The following is a 17,461-nucleotide window of genomic DNA, read 5'->3' on the forward strand; positions in this document are numbered from 1 at the left end:
TTTTCTTTTATTATGACCTCACAAATTTCTCATACAATAAACAATCAATTGTGTAGACAAACTACCAATGAGTTTGAGCATAAACAAAACTCTCAATAGAGACAACAAATCCCAAACCCTATCAACCAATTTTGTTTCACTTATTAATTTCTAAACCATATTTTTATTTATATTATATAGTTGAAATTTCAATGAAATACGAAATTTTAGTTCAGTTTGGTATATGGCTGCCAAAATATCGATTCCAAGATGTCATCCCAACAATACATACAATGTCTTTAGCAACTGTTTGTTTCATTATAGAAATTAGAGATCATTGATAAATACAAACATCATAAACCATTTAGTGTTCGTGATTCCAAATGAAACCTCGGAATTCTGCCCAATATTTTGGGTTTTTAAAAAACCGGAATTCCAAATATAGAGTCGAAATATTAATTATTCTGAAATCAATCGAAATTCCAAATATAATAAGAGTCGAAATTTAATGAATTTCGGTTTTTGGATTTGTCCGAAATCCCGAACTATGAAACCATTAGAAGACCCCATTTACACATCTTAAATTTCATCGTTAGAAAGATCAGAGATAATCTACTGGAGTTTATCACTAGAGACGAGGAACATCAACTAAATTAGGAACACATTTTCTAGATCATTGGGGTCGTTGATTTGGTCCATCTGGGGGAAACTAGAACCAACCCAGTCCCTAGCTATGGGCAGCTCATCATGCTAGAAGGGTTTTTTTTTTTTTTTTTGTTCGAAAGCTGAATTCATTATTTATTTATAAGTCTATATGTACAAAAGCCCCAAGCATCAAAAGCTAGGACTGAAGCAGCAAAAACAGGTGGACGATGCAACCAAACTGAAGAGAAAGGAGGTAAAAAACTTAAGTCATCTAAAGACCATGAAGTGTTTTCTGCAACTAGGTGTGCCCTTCGCGTATCTGACGATGCCAAACTAGCAGCATGAGAAGCAAAGCAGTCAGCACTTGAATTCCCCTCCCTGTAGCACCAATGAATTCTAAACTCCTCAAAATTTTGTAACAAGCTAGGACAAGATTTCCATGTTTATTTTCGCCAACATCCAATTTGTATCGACCATTGTAGCAGTCATATATTTGTACAGCAATTGAGAATCAGTTTCCAATTCAATCTTTGGCGGATCGCGAGTCTCACAAACCAAATGGATACCATATAACATCGCCAAAAACTCAGCCAAATTGTTGGAGGTGTGAAGTATTGGGATCGCAGCACCCATGATAAACTACCCATTAGCCATTCGTAAAACACATCCAGCACCTCCGAATCCCAGATTCGCAAGGGCCGCTCCGTCTGTGTTGAGTTTTGCCCATCCTTCAATAGGTGGATGCCACTTAATATATATAGGGATGAGCTCCTTGTGTTCTTTTTCATCTAGGATGTCTTTAAGAATTTGCAGCTGTCCATAAATCTTTCTGATGTAAAATATAGGATCTGGACTATTGCGGTTGAAACGTGAATCATTCCTTGCAAGCCAAATGAACCACAAACCCAGTCCTAGCAGACAAACTTGAATATCCCCTTCAGGCTGCTTCCTTACTGTATTAAACATCTGGAAAATTCTTTGTTTAAAATCCTGAACAGAAGAGTAGAGGACGTCGTCAATCATTGTCATGCAATTTGTACCACACCATACAGCCTTTGCAAAGCTGCATTCGAAAAAAACATGAAATGGAGTCTCTGAAGCAGTCTCACATAGAGTACACCTCGCATAAACTTGAAAATGAAGGGATGCCAAATGATCCACTGTGGGGATGACACCCTGCAAACATTGCCACAAGAAAAATCTAATTCGAAAAGGTAACTTGAGTCTCCATACAAATTTGAACAAGACCCTTTGTTCACACACCAAACTACTCCCGGAATTCACCAAATGTAGACATCCATTATATGCCGACTTGACAGAAAAACGTCCAGAACTGGTCCACTTCCATTCAAGTTTATCACTATCAGTCGTGTGAAACAAAGGAATGGAAGCGATTTTATGAACAAAATCAGTTGACCAAAATTGACGAAGCAATTCCAAATTCCATGTGTTATTAGAGTGGTTTATAAAATCAGCAACTAACTCCAAATCACATGATTGTGGTTTTGAAGGCATCGACAGACGTTCATTGGCATTTAAAATCCAAGCATCCTCCCATGCATTAATTGATGAACCAGTCGCAATGTTCCAAAAACCACCAGCTCTAATTACCGTTCGCACCGCACAAAGTTGCTTCCACATGATAGAGTCATTATTTCAAATTTTCGCATTTAGAAAGCTTGTTGAATGGAAGTACTTGCCCTTCATCTGTATCGCCCACATGGAATTTTGCTGTAGCAAATCCCAAGCTTTTTTGGCAAGCAGTGCATAATTTTGAAGCTATAGGTCTTTGATGCCAAGTCCTCCATTACCCTTAGCAGTACATGCAAGACTTCAAGAAAAATAATGCATCTTACGTTCAGAAAGAGAGTGCCCCCAGAGAAAAGATATTCTTATTACATTATCCATAGTGTCAACAATTTTTGCCGGTAATAAAGTGCAAGACATAGTGTGAGTCGGTATTGAAGATAAAATGGAATTTACCAAGGTCAGACGGCCTGCTTTAGATAGAATCTTCGACTTCCAGCCAGCAAGCTTATTTTGAAAATCTTTGGAGATAACGGGCAAATTTATGAATCGCGCCTCTGCCCGGTAAGATTTGGTATTCCCAAATAGGTCGGCATACAGCTGGTGGAAGGCATTCAGAAGGATTTGCGGAGAAAATAAACAAGCCTCCTGTGGAGCTTTGGATGATGGAGAATCTGAGACTTGTCTCTGTTAATTGTTTGGCCGATACTGCGCATTCGATAACAAGTTGTTCAAGTGATATTGCTCCGGCAGACCACATTTTCCAAATACAAAGAGATCATCGGCATACATAAGGTGGGAAACAGCAGCACAATGTCTTGCAAGACGGCAGCCATGAATTAAACCTTGTCTTTGAAGCTTCAGAAAATTCGAAGATAAGATCTCAGTACAGAGAATGAAGAGATACGAAGATAAAGGGTCTCCTTGCTTGAGACCCCTGGTTGGTTTGAAGAAGCCATGAGCAGAACCATTTAAGAGAATAGAGTACGAAACTTTCTCCACACAAAACATAATGCGGTTAATCCATTCAATAGGAAAACCAAATTTGGTTAGAACAAATCTGAGGAAAGACCATTCAAGTTTATCAAAAGCTTTTTGCATGTCAATCTTTAAAGCAAAGAACTTGGATTTCCTATTTCCACGACCTCTAATTTTATGATAAAACTCATTTGCTAGAAGAGCATTGTGATGGATACTTCTTTGTGGAAGAAAAGCGGTTTGAAAAGGGCTGATTATTTTCCTCATAATGGGTTGTAACCTATTTACAATAATTTTTTAGATTAATTTGTACACAACATTAGTTAAGCTGATTGGGCGATAATGTTCAGGGGATGTAGGATGTGAAATTTTTGGGATTAATGCAATGAAATAATGATTGAGCTGTAGAGAAAAAGATCTTTGGGTAAAAAATCTGTTTACAGCATCACACACCTGTGGTCCGATAAGGTGCCAGAAATGATGGAAGAAAATTGCTTGGAAATCGTCTGGCCATGGAGCTTTGAAAGGGTGCATTTGTTTTAAAGCGAACAAGATCTCCTTATTATCAATTGGCTTCGCGAGACAAAGAAGATCCTCAGTGGACAAAACTGGTGTCTCTACATTTAGAATCTCCGAATCAAAAGAAGGTTCAGAAGTTGTCATTAAAGTTGCAAAGAAATCCGTCAATCTATCTCCAATCTGTCGCCTTTCTGTGAGTATAGCACCTGTAGAGTCACTAATCCGGTGAATGAAATATCTTTGCCGACGACATTTGACGAGAGCATGAAAATACTTGGTATTCAGGTCACCGAACTTATACCAGTCAGAGCAAGATTTCTGACCCCAGTGAGTAGCCTGTTGGACAAGAAGATCATTGTATCTTTGGATTTGAGTGTGCTCATCCGCAAACAAAACATCCCCAGGGTCAACTTGAGAAAGGATTTCATATTGAACTTGCTCAAGTTTGTGCTTCGTAGCTTGCATTTTGGTGTCCAAATGACCGAAAATGTTCTTATTCCACCATTTGAGGTTCTTCTGGCATTGCTTTAGCTTATTACACAAGGTAAAAGAGGGAGAGCCTGCAGTGTCAACTTCGAAGGCCAACTGAACTTGTTCAGTACAGCTCCTATCTTGTAACCACATGGCTTCAAAACGGAAAGGTCTTGGAAGGTGATTTGGTTCATTACAAACTTTGATGACCAAGAAACTATGATCAGAAGTCATAGCCATTTGATGATAAACATTTGTGTTCACAAAATGAAGAATCCAAGCAGCATTAACCAGAGTTCTATCGAGTCGTTCCCATATTCTTCGTCGTCCAACTTGTTTATTTGTCCATGTGAAAATGTTCCCAATGAAACCCAAGTCGATCAATTCACAAGCTGCAATCATATCAAGAAAAAGGTATGGCTTGTACATAGTTGAAAGGCCGACCACCCCTCTTTTCAGTCTGGGTTGTTACTTCATTAAAATCCCCCATCACAATCCATTTTTCATCATTTTGTGGCTTTAACAGAGGTAAAACAGCCCATTGCATCTGACGAATTGCCAGTTTTGGATTTCCATATACACAAGACAAAACAAAACTCTCATCCTTCCCATTCATAGATAAGTCGACATTACAATGGATAAACCAGCTATCAGATCCCAACACTTCAACCTTTACAAAACTTTCCCACAACAACCACATACCACCTGACAAACCCAGACTTGCCACTACAAAGGAAAAAGTCACCCAATCTACGTATCATAATGGTAGCTTTATTTAGGTTACTACATTTAGTTTCCATTACAAAAATCAACAAAGGCCTAATAAAAGAAATCTTCTTTTTAAGCTCCGCCAAAGTCGAGGGACGGCCACATCCTCGACAGTTCCAGCTGATGCAATTCATGGCTTGGGGTGGAGCTGCTTGCGGGCAGCTGCCTTCACCGTCTGGCTTCTCTTACGCCTGCCAGCTAGGCACAAAGTATTGCTATTTGAAGACATGGAGTTTTCACAATCCTCCATAATTACATTAAGAGGAGTCTTTCGCCGCTGCTCTCTTTCCCTGTTATAGCTGTCCACCACTTCAGTCTGGTCTTGGATATATTTTCCATCAGTCTCAACAGTTTTTCCTTGACTAATTTTTTGCCTTTTGAACTGGTTCATCTGTTTTGCTTCCCCGCCATCAAACTGCGTAGTAAGATCAACCAAAGGAACCACATTAGGATTAGATGGTTCAATCTGTGATGATCCTGCATAGAAAGGTTGTTGTGGAAGTGTATTAAACTGTATGACAGGGAGTTGATGGTTAAAACCAAGTTGATCAGGAAAAATGACTTCAGAGTTGACAGGGTTGTCATTGATCATCCAGTCTTCATTGAAATGCTGACCTGTGCCCAGATTAGAATCAGGGGTGTTTAATTTCATTATCATCCCCTTTACCTTTACCTAGTGGTCCTGGATTGTAACCACCGTCATTTGGTCGTTTCATTGAAGTATACAACCCTTCTTCATTAAAAGAGTTCCTGGTGAGAAAAGGGTAATGTCCTCGAGGTGGTTTAGTTGGCGATATCACTTGAGATTCTTGGAGAGGGCGCTCAACAATTGGCTTCGGAAAAATGCGATTTTTGGCGTTGTAGAGTTCAAACTTCAATCCAGTTGAGGTGAATTGAGGTTCAGCACAGAAATCAGCATTGTTGTAATTGTATGAGGCCTGAATATGTCCAATGAAACCACACCGAAAGCAGAATATTGGTAGATACTCATAAGCAAATTGGATCCATTCCGCCCCATTAAGAAGGGGTTTGCACAAGCTCAAAAGTAGGTTAAGTAGCCCAAGAGCCCAAGATTGTATCAACTTTTGGACATATCACCATATCACATGTTTTTCATTTTGTTTTTTCGCTGAAAAAAAAGGACATATCACACTTGTTATTGTTCTGGTAGGAACTAGGAAACAATGATGCAAGTAAGATTTATACATCAAAGGTCAGCTGCCTATTAACTAATTAATTTTTTTGGTGACTAACTATTAACTAGTTAATTGATATCTTTCCAGAGTCCAGACACAGCCATTTTTAGCATTTAGATTGTGAATTTGAGTTGGCTAAACTTTGTTTTTTTTGTTTAACCTTGGCTTTTAAGGAGGTGAACATTTATATTTCTACGGGAGTGTAAGTTGAATCAAACCTTTTCACCCCGTATTATTATTATTATAATTTTTGTTATCGGAAAAGAAAACTTCTTCATCTCTTTTACTTGGACAGTTGGACCTAAACAAACGCTTATTGGCGATTTGTTGTCATATCTTTAGCAGACGTCATTTAATCAAGACTAATGTATTAAAACACTGTTTCATCAGCAATTTATATAGTGTTTTGGAAAAAGGCTGACACATTTTTGTGTAGGGAAGGGGGTCTTAGGTCATTTGGGGCATGAAATCCGGTGCCTTGTTGGGGGTCACCATCTCTGAGATCTTTGATAGCGAACTTCTGCATTTATATTTCGTAGTTTAAGTTTTGTTCAACTCCCTACCAATTTAGCATCATGAAGCTTTTCACAACCCCGCTGAAACAAGGACCACATCACACGTGATTGCACATCAAATGAATCACACAAAGGGTGCCATCGACACTGCAGCATACATGGATGAAGTCATGAAGTCATGAAGACTAAGGTTTCAGATTTTTTTGGTGTGTTTGTTATGGTCATTTACTTTAAGAAATTTCCAACTACTCATAATTAGTTACACTAAAAATTAGTATAATTTGATTGTTCATATATAACTGTGTAGTGTGGACAGTCTTATCTCGACGTTCAAAGTAAATTTCTGACCTCGACATAGCCAGCCCGAGTACCTACCATAAACTCCCTCGTCCCTTGCTGATGTGTTGAATGAGTGGCATTCACATAGCTTTAGAAGTTAGTTACAGACAACTCGTTATAGGGAAACTTTGGTTTCGTTTAATGGCGTGCAAGTTAATTTTTGAGTTTTTGCCTACTTTTTTCCTGTATTGTACTTATCTATTGTTCGATCCGGGCCTAGTTATATTTAGAGAGGAATAGAGGACTACTTTCAAGTGAAGTAATGTCGACATTTTTGGGTTGATGTCGTTCTCCCTCCACGGTCATTGAGGCCCAGTGTGCAATTCAGGAAACTAGTTGAAATTGGGACCATATTGCATCGACGAATAAAAATGTTGCATCGACGATAAGCATGAACATACCCGATGTCCCGTTGTTGACTTGATCCTAACAAACATAAAATCTGCGTTTTGATTTTCTTTCTCTTTTTCTGAAGAGAGTACTCTTGTACTTGCATATATGTGCAACAGACAAACAGTGCAATTAGTCCTTTCTATATTTTATATATATCCACAAAATCCTTCAGTAGCTAGCCTCTGTAATTTAATTTGATTTGGTTTACAACAAAATTGTTGCGAATAAAAAAAATTGGAAAGCTCCACGCCACCACTGAGACTGAGTAGGTAGACCAACCCAAGTACCCAACCACTCGTGAACGAAGCCAAGTAGCATAAAAAAGACTAGTACCAAACAATAAAAATTTGGTTTGGAGATTGAATTATAAATTTTTAAATAAAATGTCAAACTAATAAAGAAGCATGCATCAACATTGTCATGTTCAGTTTTGCATATAATCGATCAACTCATACCAACTATGAAGAGTTTTAATTGCTGCTTAATGCTCGTATCAACAACTGTAATTGTTTTTATTGTTGTTCAAGACTAGGGAGGGAATTCGAGCTAATCTAGCTGTGTTTCACTATACTTGCCTCGGCTCATTTATTTAAACAAGTTTTAATATAGATTCAAGTTTGGCTCATATATTAAACAAGCCAAGCCGAGTAGCTCAGCTATTTTATACTATGACGATGGTATTTGAGCTTATCAAGCAGAATTTCATTATACTCATTTATTAAGCAAGCTATAATATATGCTCAAATTTGGCTCATTTAGTTAAATAAACAAGTTTGAGCCGAACTTAAATGAGCCAAGCCCGAACTACTCGCCTCATATTCCAACCTCGCCTCGTATTCCAACCCTATTCCTATTCAAGACAAACCCCTTTCTAGTTCTATATGTCTATCTAACTAATCACCCACTCTCCACATATATGCAATTTCTTATCTTGATGCATGCACTAAACCTAGTCAGCTAACGATATTCCACCTTACCACATTACGATAGAAGAAAATCTTTGTCATACTCGTGACAATGTTATGCAACAATCATCTATGTTTAGACAAACAAATGCAGTTTACCCAAAAAAACAATCATCTATATATGTTGTAAACATATTATTTTGTTATCTTGGCAAAAAGAATCTTACCAATTTTTAAGTCAATTAACATCTGCTCCATAAAAACAATAAAATAAATCGGCAATTATTATCTTGCTGGTATATTTTCAACTTTTCCTACGAAATTGTGCTTCAATAAGTCAATAACTTGCAAACGCAGTTATGCAACTGTTTCGCCTTTCTTAATCAAACTAAAACATATATATGACATCTAAACCAGGTCAGCAAAATCGTATTTACATAATCGGTTTCCTCCACCATATTTTACCAGTTATTTTTCACCATTCAAATTTCAAACTGCAGTAAAACAGTCGAATTCCTTAGCCAATTATGTCACTGCCCACTTGAACACATCCAAAAAAAATGGAAGTCAGGAAAGTGATGATGTTGATTGTGTTTCTTACCCTTCTTTCTTAGTAAAAACAAAACCCCACTCCCAACCCCCACTCAAAAAAATTCAGAGAATCAGTGTACCCAAATGCAAGTCGTCCTTAAAAATTTATATAATCAAATTTGAGCTTTTTTTTTTTTCCTACACAAAAATTTGCACTTCATTCCAATCCCAAGGAAAAAAAATCACTTCATTTTTTTATAGCCATAAACACTAAAAAGGGGGCTTCTCTTGCTTCTTCCGACAAACACAGCTCTTCTATAGTGATTAGTGCCACATATATCCCATGGTACGTTTCACTGCTTCACCAAGGAGGACCATATTGTTTTCTATCTCGTAGACAAAACTTTTCCTAGGCGTGCTACATCAACTACACAATAATAAGCTAGTGATACAAATATCTTTACAATATGCTTACGTGTAGTTGATGTGTAGTTGATGTGGCGGCATAAAAGAGTTCATTGAACTTACAATAAAATTCAATGACTTCTTCAATTCAAAAGTCTAAAATGCGTTTGGAGTTGAATACAATAAAAATGCACAGGGAAAAGAGGATTGTTCATTGTAGTGTATAGTTTAACAGATATTGGGGACACAATCGTATCTATGAAAATCTATAAATTCGATTCAGTTGCTTTGAAAAAGGCAGATAAACCGAATATCTTCCATTAAATTAAATAAACTTTTTTCTTGATTAAGATATTGCGTGATTTGGACGACATAACATAAGATGAGAAAACAAACAAGGTCCCTTGGAACAAATTAATCCAAACTAAGGTACTAAAACAGTAGGAAATATTTGTAAATTTTGAGGTGCTCATTTGTCAGTTTTCACTTGATTAGTTGTTAGTTGAGATTAAACAAGTGGTTTGATCAGAGTCAAATCTCTTATTTTGTTGTTTTTAAACAGTGAACGTGCTGTTGTTTGTCTGTACTCAGTATTACACTATAACCAATCCCACGCCATGATTAGGAGAAACTTGGTTGTTTGTAGAAGTTGAGAGAGAGAAACAAGAACTTTTGTGAGGACTTCAAAGTTTGAAACTTTCCCTTCTTTTGAGAAAACCCACTCAAGGCCATGCTTCAAAACATCCCATGCTTTTGTTCTTCTCAAAGAAGTGGCATTACATGTTTATCTTTAGTACAACATCTTCTTCTCTGGTTCTGAATTAGAGTAGTGAGAGTGTGGTTTGTGTGTGTTGTTATAATCATAAAGATTATTTATTTTCTATTGTTTAAAGTTTAACTTCCATGCTTGAAGTTGAAGCACACATAACAATGCAGGAGTGAGAGTGATAGGTATAAAAAATAGATAGGGATTTATAGACCAAGACCAGCAGGCCCTTTCCAAGTTCAGAGTCTTGAGTCTTGAGTCTTGACAGAAACCACTCTTCAAGTCTTTGTTAAGAAAAGGGCACTTTCAAACTGAAGAAAGTGATCATCTTTTTTTTAAGCTTCTGGGTTTATTAAAGACAAAAAGGTTTAGTAAGAGGAAATAAGTGAAGAAGTTAATGACCACTTCCAAGTTTAGACTCTATATTTAATTATCTCTTTTTTCCTCTACCTGTAAAACATCACTTCCTTAAACTGCCACTCCTCTTAAAGAAAGTGATCATTATTTTTACCTGTTTTGGTGCTGGGTCTGTTGTTTTAGCTGAAATGTAAAGTGGGTTGGAGAGGAGAAGGAGGACTAATGCAATATGTCCTTGTGATGAACTATTGAACAGCTCACATTTGGAGCCCAATTTAGTTCACTGCAGCCCACTTTCTTTTTGTGAAAAAAAGATGACTTATTTTTTCCCCCTAACTGCAAACCTTTTAGGGAAACTGATCTTCTTTTGTTCTGGGGTCGGCTATTTCACTAGAATATGAAGTAGGGTGGAGGTGAAAAGGAGGAAAGGAGGAAGGAAAAGAGGAGAAGAAAGAAGTGGAATATTTTAGACTGTTGTGGTGGTTGTGATGAGTTTGAAGACGAAGAGCCACCATGCTGTGGCTGTTGTGTTGAATGAAAAGTTGGTAGGGAAGCAAAGAGCAAACAAATGCATTCTGTTCACGAAAAGTAGGCTTCTTACAATGTTGCTCCTTTACATCACTGTGATTGCCTGTGCATCATTTTATATCTACAACTTGATGGAAGCTGATAATATGGAGAAAAGAAGGGAGTTTTTGGCTAGTATGTGTGATCAACGCGCTCGAATGCTTCAGGATCAGTTTAGTGTTAGCATAAACCATGTTCATGCCCTTGCTATCCTTGTCTCTACTTTCCATTTATACAAGAATCCCTCTGCTATTGATCAGGTCTGCTTATTCTCTTTTGTTGTTTTTCATTATTAGCTTTTGAAATAGAATTTTGATTTTGTGTTATATAAACATCTTGATGCATTAGTGAACATTCACATATAGGATCTTTATATGCCACTATGCTCTTTGTATTGACTGACCTCCTATTAGATTATTACCGGAAAACCCCTTTGCTATGTTCACACAGCTCATGACTCATATCCCTCTGCTATCTGTGGTAAGCTGCGCTCGGAATGCTAAATGATATAAATTGTTCCACCCAATCATCGAGGCATTTGTTGACATAGAAATGTAGGATCTAAACATGTTGATTCTGTTAGCATAATTGTTGTTTGTTTGTGTTTTTTATGTATCATGATTCAAATGGTGCGGTGGTGGTGTGAGATGCAGGAAACGTTTGCTCAGTACACAGCTAATACAGCTTTTGAGCGTCCATTGATGAGTGGAGTAGCGTATGCTCACAGAGTGCTCCATTCGAATAGAGAAAAATTTGAGCAGCAGCAAGGTTGGACTATCAAAACCATGAGTAGAGATCCTTCCCCTGTTAAAGACGAGTATGCTCCAGTTATTTTTTCACAAGAAACTGTTTCTTACATTGAATCCATTGATATGATGTCTGGCGAGGTACATTCTTGGAAACTTTTAGCTTATCAACATAGACTTTTAGCATATTTTGTTTTAATTTTTAGTTTATCTTTATGTTAACACAGGAGGACCGAGAGAACATTTTGAGGGCTAGGGCTACGGGTAAAGCTGTATTTACTAGCCCATTCAAGCTTCTTGGTTCTCATCATCTCGGTGTTGTTTTGACCTTTCCCGTATATAGCTCCAGTCTTCGCACTGATGCAACTGTGGAAGAACGCATTAAAGCAACTGCAGGGTGAGGCCTAAGGCTCATCTTCTTCGTTATTACCAATTCCTGTTGTACTTTTAGTTATTGTTTTTTTTTATTGGCAAGCCTATTTTTAAACGAGATCGGTAACTCGTTGATACGGCGGGGTTTGAACCCCAGACCCCTGGTGTCATCACCCAAAGGTTTTACCAACTTTGCTAGTCCTACACACTGACATTTAGTTATTGTGCTGCCTAAAGAAACCTTGTTCAGGCTTTTCCAAACACAATCTTTGTTTGACTACTCTGCTTTTAATCTAAAGAGAGTCCTTACAAAATCAGCGGGTCAACATCCAGTTGGTTTTCTTTATGGCCCCTTCTTTTCATTAACTGATGTAGTTACATTTTTGGGTGACTGATGTACTGATGTGAAACAGATACCTTGGTGGAGCCTTTGACGTTGAGTCGCTTGTGGAGAATTTACTGGGGCAACTTGCTGGAAAGCAAGCTGTTGTGGTGAATGTATATGATGTCACCAACTCATCCGATCCTTTGATTATGTACGGACCTCAACATCCCGATGGAGATATGTCCCTTTTACACGTAAGCATGCTTGATTTTGGAGATCCATTCAGAAAGCATGAAATGAGATGTAGGTAAGCCCATCCAGCTTTGATAATTGTTTCCAATACATGCATAGAAAGGCTGAGGATTATATTACTGCACTAAATCCAATTTTTTGAAATACCGAACAGGTACCTTCAAAATCCTCCAACACCATGGATGGCTATCAATTCCTCTATTGGGTTCTTTGTGATCTGTCTATTAGGAGGGTATATTTTTTATGGTGCTGGGATTCATATTGTCAAAATTGAGGAAGATTTCCGAGAAATGCAGGAACTAAAAGTTCTAGCAGAAGCAGCTGATGTTGCTAAATCTCAGGTCCTCTCTAAATCCCTCTTAAAGAACATAATTAATTTCTTGCATTCGTTGATCACGTTTAGTGATATAGATTTTGTTGTTTTCATGATACTAGTTTCTAGCTACTGTTTCTCATGAGATCAGAACACCCATGAATGGTGTCCTCGGTATGTCCAAGATCCTGCTTATCTTGTAACACAAATTCATATTATGCAAAAGTTAGGCTATTTAAAAACTAAAGGTGACATAGACTGCTTGATATGCAGGAATGCTGGCCATGCTTCTGGATACAGATTTAGACTCAAACCAAAGGGGTTACGCTCAAACGGCTCAAGCCTGTGGGAGAGCACTGATACAATTGATAAATGAGGTGCTTGATAGAGCGAAAATTGAAGCTGGCAAGTTAGAGCTAGATGAAGTGCCTTTTGAGCTACGATCTGTTTTAGATGATGTTCTCGCTTTATTTTCTGCCAAGTCTAGGGACAAGGGTATTGAGGTCAGTCACACTGAAACAGTACATTGTTCAGTATGCACTCTGCATGATCTTTTTTGGTGTTTATGCAATACCTTCCGTTTTCCACATGCTGCAACTTACTGGTGTTTCTTTCTGCCATGCATGGATGGCGGATCTTGTTTATCATGGTGCTCATAACCATTTTGGAAAGCGTAGTTAGCTGTGTTTGTATCTGACAAGGTTCCAGAAGTTCTTGTCGGTGATCCAGGGAGGTTCCGTCAGGTTATTACGAATTTAGTGGGTAACTCTGTCAAAGTAAGTTTTCTCAGTGCTTGGTGTAATTAATAGCAATTTTTCTATGATATATTATCGTAGAGGTGCATTTGCATTCAAACTGATTTACCTTACGAGTGTGTTTCCAACTTGAATGGTCATCCATCAATTTGATCGTTGGTTACCCTATGCATTGGTGTCTGTAAACAGTGAATTTATTTCAGTTCAATTTCTGAACATCTTATATTTCCTTACATTGACAGTTTACTGAACATGGACATATATTTGTTCAAGTTCATCTTGGTGAAAATGTGAAGCCCGTTATGGGTGCAAAGGCAGAACAATGCATGAAAAGAGAATCGGAAGCAATGGAAGTTATATCAGGCAAAAGTCCATTTAATACATTAAGTGGCTATGAAGCAGCTGATGATCGAAACTGTTGGAAAAATTTTAAGCTTCTTGTTGCAAATGAGAAACTTCAGTTTGATCACTTGGGGACTAATGACGAAACTTCAAATACTGTCTCTCTGGTTGTCAGTGTGGAAGATACAGGAATCGGGATCCCTGAGCATGCTCAGGAACGGGTCTTCACACCTTTTATGCAGGCAGACAGTTCGACCTCCAGGAATTTTGGCGGAACTGGTATTGGATTGAGCATAAGTCAGTGTCTTGTTGAGCTGATGGGAGGGCATATAAACTTCATAAGCCGACCCAATATTGGAAGCACCTTCGCGTTTACTGCTTCCCTGCAAAGATGTGAGAGAAGTGCGTTAAATGATCTGAAGAGGCCTCTTTCAGAACCTCTTCCAACTGGTTTTAAAGGGATGAAAGCAACTGTTGTTGATGGAAAACCAGTAAGGGGAATTGTGACAAGGTACCATCTTGAGAGACTTGGAATCCAGGTAGACCTAGTGAGTACTATAAAAGTGGCGTTTAGTGCGGTATCTGGATTAAATGGTTGTTCAAGATCTGGGTAAGCGTTCCATTTGGTGCTTATTGTGTCAAATCAGATTTTATTTGTTGATATTGTTGCCAGTTGCCACTTCTACTACTTTCTCACACTTCGATATTATTATTTTTGTGCAACATGTCTTCAAACATATATTGTTTGATGTTGAAATACTATATAAATATATTGTTTGGGAAGGTTGCAAGCAGGGATTTCGTATTTGTTTTTGCAAAATAAGGACTTACAAGTGCATCCTACGCCCTAGGTCTTACATAGCCATTTGACGTCTAACACTTCAACCTCGGTGCTTTGGTTTTACATCAAAAGATAGACTCATACTAGGTACACATGTTGACTCTTTTGGGAGCCTTAGTATATTACCACAGTATGATTCCGTATTTTTTAGGTTCCTCAGTGGAACACCCAGAATTGCGTTGTTAATAACACTCTTTTTTATCCCCTTAGTTTTGTTTAAAATAAATATGTGACGGCTGAATGTTCTTTTTCTTAGCATTTGCATTGTGTGTTGCACCTGGAATTTTCTCGACATAAACTGAGTTATTTCTGAATAAGACTATTCTTATTTGACAGAATTGGAAAGCAACCCGATGTGATTTTGATTGAGAAGGATTCCTGGATTCTTAATGAGGGCTTTGTTGTACCTGAACGTTTAATGGACTTGAAACAGAGTGGTCGTATGGTGGAGCATCCCAAGATGATTCTTCTTGCAACTTCTATTACCAATGTGGAAAATATTAAAGCAAAGGCTACAGGTTTTTCTGATATAATTGTGAAACCATTAAGAGCTAGTATGGTTGCAGCTTGTCTTCAGCAGGTGCTGGGAATTGGGAGCAGAAGTCGACAAGGGAGGGAATTCCCGAATGGGTCTGCCTACCTTTCCAGCATTTTATGTGGGAAGCATATATTAGTAGTTGATGACAATAGAGTAAATCGAATAGTTGCTGCTGGTGCCCTCAAGAAATTTGGAGCTATTGTGGAATGTGCTGAGAGTGGGAGAGCTGCACTTGATAAGCTTCAGTTGCCCCACAAATTTGCTGCTTGCTTCATGGATATTCAGATGCCAGAAATGGATGGGTATGCATCAAAGATAACACGATAATTGATTTTTTTTACTTCAAGTTTTCTCATTTACCTTTCAGTGACGATCTTATTTCTGCTTAAGAGATTGCCATTGTAGGAAATAGTGAAAATAGGTTTTGTAAAGCCTTGTTCACATTTTTATCACTTGAACTGAGCTGTTGAAGCTCTGGTTTAGACTTTAAATGTGTAACTCCTGTGAGTTCAGTGAACGGGCTCTGGTGTGTTATCATAGGCTATACATGATCTGACGATGTACCAATAACACTTTTAGTTATTTTTCAGAGAGTAAGATTTCTATGTATCAAACTTTACTATTTGAGTGTTAAATGAACTTGGAGGAGTTAATGAGAGATTGGTGAAAGGGTGTGGTTTTTACCTACTAGAGTTGTAGGTATTTTTGGAGAAATATTCTTTCTAGTGGATAGTCTGTTCAGTATATATTTTGGTGATCAACAAAATTTAGAAATGAGGAAGTCTTATTGCAAATTCATTTGCTAATTGCAATGAGTAGAGAAATTGGTGTATCAACTTCTCCATTGAAGTGGTTAATTTTGTGATTCTTTAAATTGGCAAAACCATTATGGTGGCCCTATAGCTTGGGTTAGTAATTGGAATGCCCTGGATTTATTATCAGACTCTAATATTGTTGCACCTGCAGGTTTGAGGCAACAAGATTGATCCGTCAAATGGAGCACAAGGCAAATGAGCAGATGAAGAATGGTGGATCTGTTGGCAAACCGGAGTTTCATATGCCAATATTAGCTATGACTGCTGATGTGTTTCAGGCAACATATCAGGAATGTTTAAAATGTGGTATGGATGGTTATGTCTCGAAGCCTTTTGAAGAAGAGAATCTCTATCAAGCTGTTGCAAAGTTCTTTGAACCTAAACCTGTTTCGAGTGAACTATCAGAAGCAAAATTTTGCAGTCTCAGCGGGTGATCTCGTCCAAGGAAAACTATTTTCACAGAACATGCATGCCAGGAGTTTTCCCATTCCTATAGAACTGTCCGTTGGTCTTTCTGGTAAGTTGAAATCAATTTTGTAGTTGGCTTATGGGCATGAGAAGTTTTTCGAGCTGTCACTGTAGATTTATAGTCAGATGAGGGTATGTATCTGAAATTCAATTGAAAAAAACTGTACTACTAATTGTCTTTCCCTAGTTGTCTGTATAGGTGTCTATCATAAGGGAAGTGATTACATCAGAGAGTGGGAAAGCTTTATAGGTCTGATAGTTATAAGCAAATGCAACTTTAAGCTCTCATTATTTTGAGCTGCTGCCAGGTTACCTGTAAATTCTACTTTTCTGATTGAAATTGTTCTTCTCTCTCTAGATCCATTTGATCTCAATCTTATTTGTATGGTTTATTGATTTCCGATGCATCGATCTAGTTAATATAGGCTCGTGCAACAATCTAGACGTTGAAGTTGCTGTAGGGATTACTACTGCAAATCTAGTTAACAGATTACAAGTTATTTGTTGCAGTAATCTATAAGTGTTGTCCTGAGTCTAAAGGAAAAATAGTAATCTCTCCTGAAATGAGTGGGCTGTGGGCAGCAAACACGTTTTGAATGTACCATGTTTAGTGATGGACAATGGATTAGTTGCATAGTATACTACTATACTTGAAAGTTGAAACAGTACTGAAATACATATTTACACTTTACACATCCTTCTTTCTCGCTCTATAGCTGTGTGCATCCTTCGTTTTGGATGAGGCCTTGAGGACAGCAAACAGTTGCCTGTCCACAAACATATTCTCTATTGGATTCTGACTTCAAAAAATGCTGTAATCTTGACAATGAATG

At 37.8% G+C, this 17,461-nt stretch overlaps 1 protein-coding gene and 1 pseudogene across 1 annotated transcript; one reads left to right on the forward strand and one right to left on the reverse strand.

Moving 5' to 3' along the window:
- Nucleotides 1-2,841: 2,841 nt before the first annotated feature.
- LOC147521047 (uncharacterized) lies at nucleotides 2,842-4,880 on the reverse strand (annotated as a pseudogene).
- A 4,692-nt stretch (nucleotides 4,881-9,572) lies between these two features.
- On the forward strand, nucleotides 9,573-16,985 carry WOL (CHASE domain containing histidine kinase protein). Its single transcript, XM_086581005.1, has 11 exons — nucleotides 9,573-11,121; nucleotides 11,515-11,748; nucleotides 11,835-12,004; nucleotides 12,393-12,611; nucleotides 12,711-12,897; nucleotides 12,992-13,043; nucleotides 13,143-13,372; nucleotides 13,547-13,645; nucleotides 13,867-14,576; nucleotides 15,144-15,647; nucleotides 16,312-16,985. Exons 1-11 carry the CDS (start codon nucleotides 10,783-10,785, stop codon nucleotides 16,592-16,594), a joined length of 3,027 nt encoding a protein of 1,008 aa, XP_086437131.1. The 5' UTR covers nucleotides 9,573-10,782; the 3' UTR covers nucleotides 16,595-16,985.
- Nucleotides 16,986-17,461: the final 476 nt, after the last annotated feature.

Source organism: Coptis chinensis, chromosome 1 (genome assembly GCF_015680905.1).
Source record: "Coptis chinensis isolate HL-2020 chromosome 1, ASM1568090v1, whole genome shotgun sequence".
NCBI lineage: Eukaryota > Viridiplantae > Streptophyta > Magnoliopsida > Ranunculales > Ranunculaceae > Coptis > Coptis chinensis.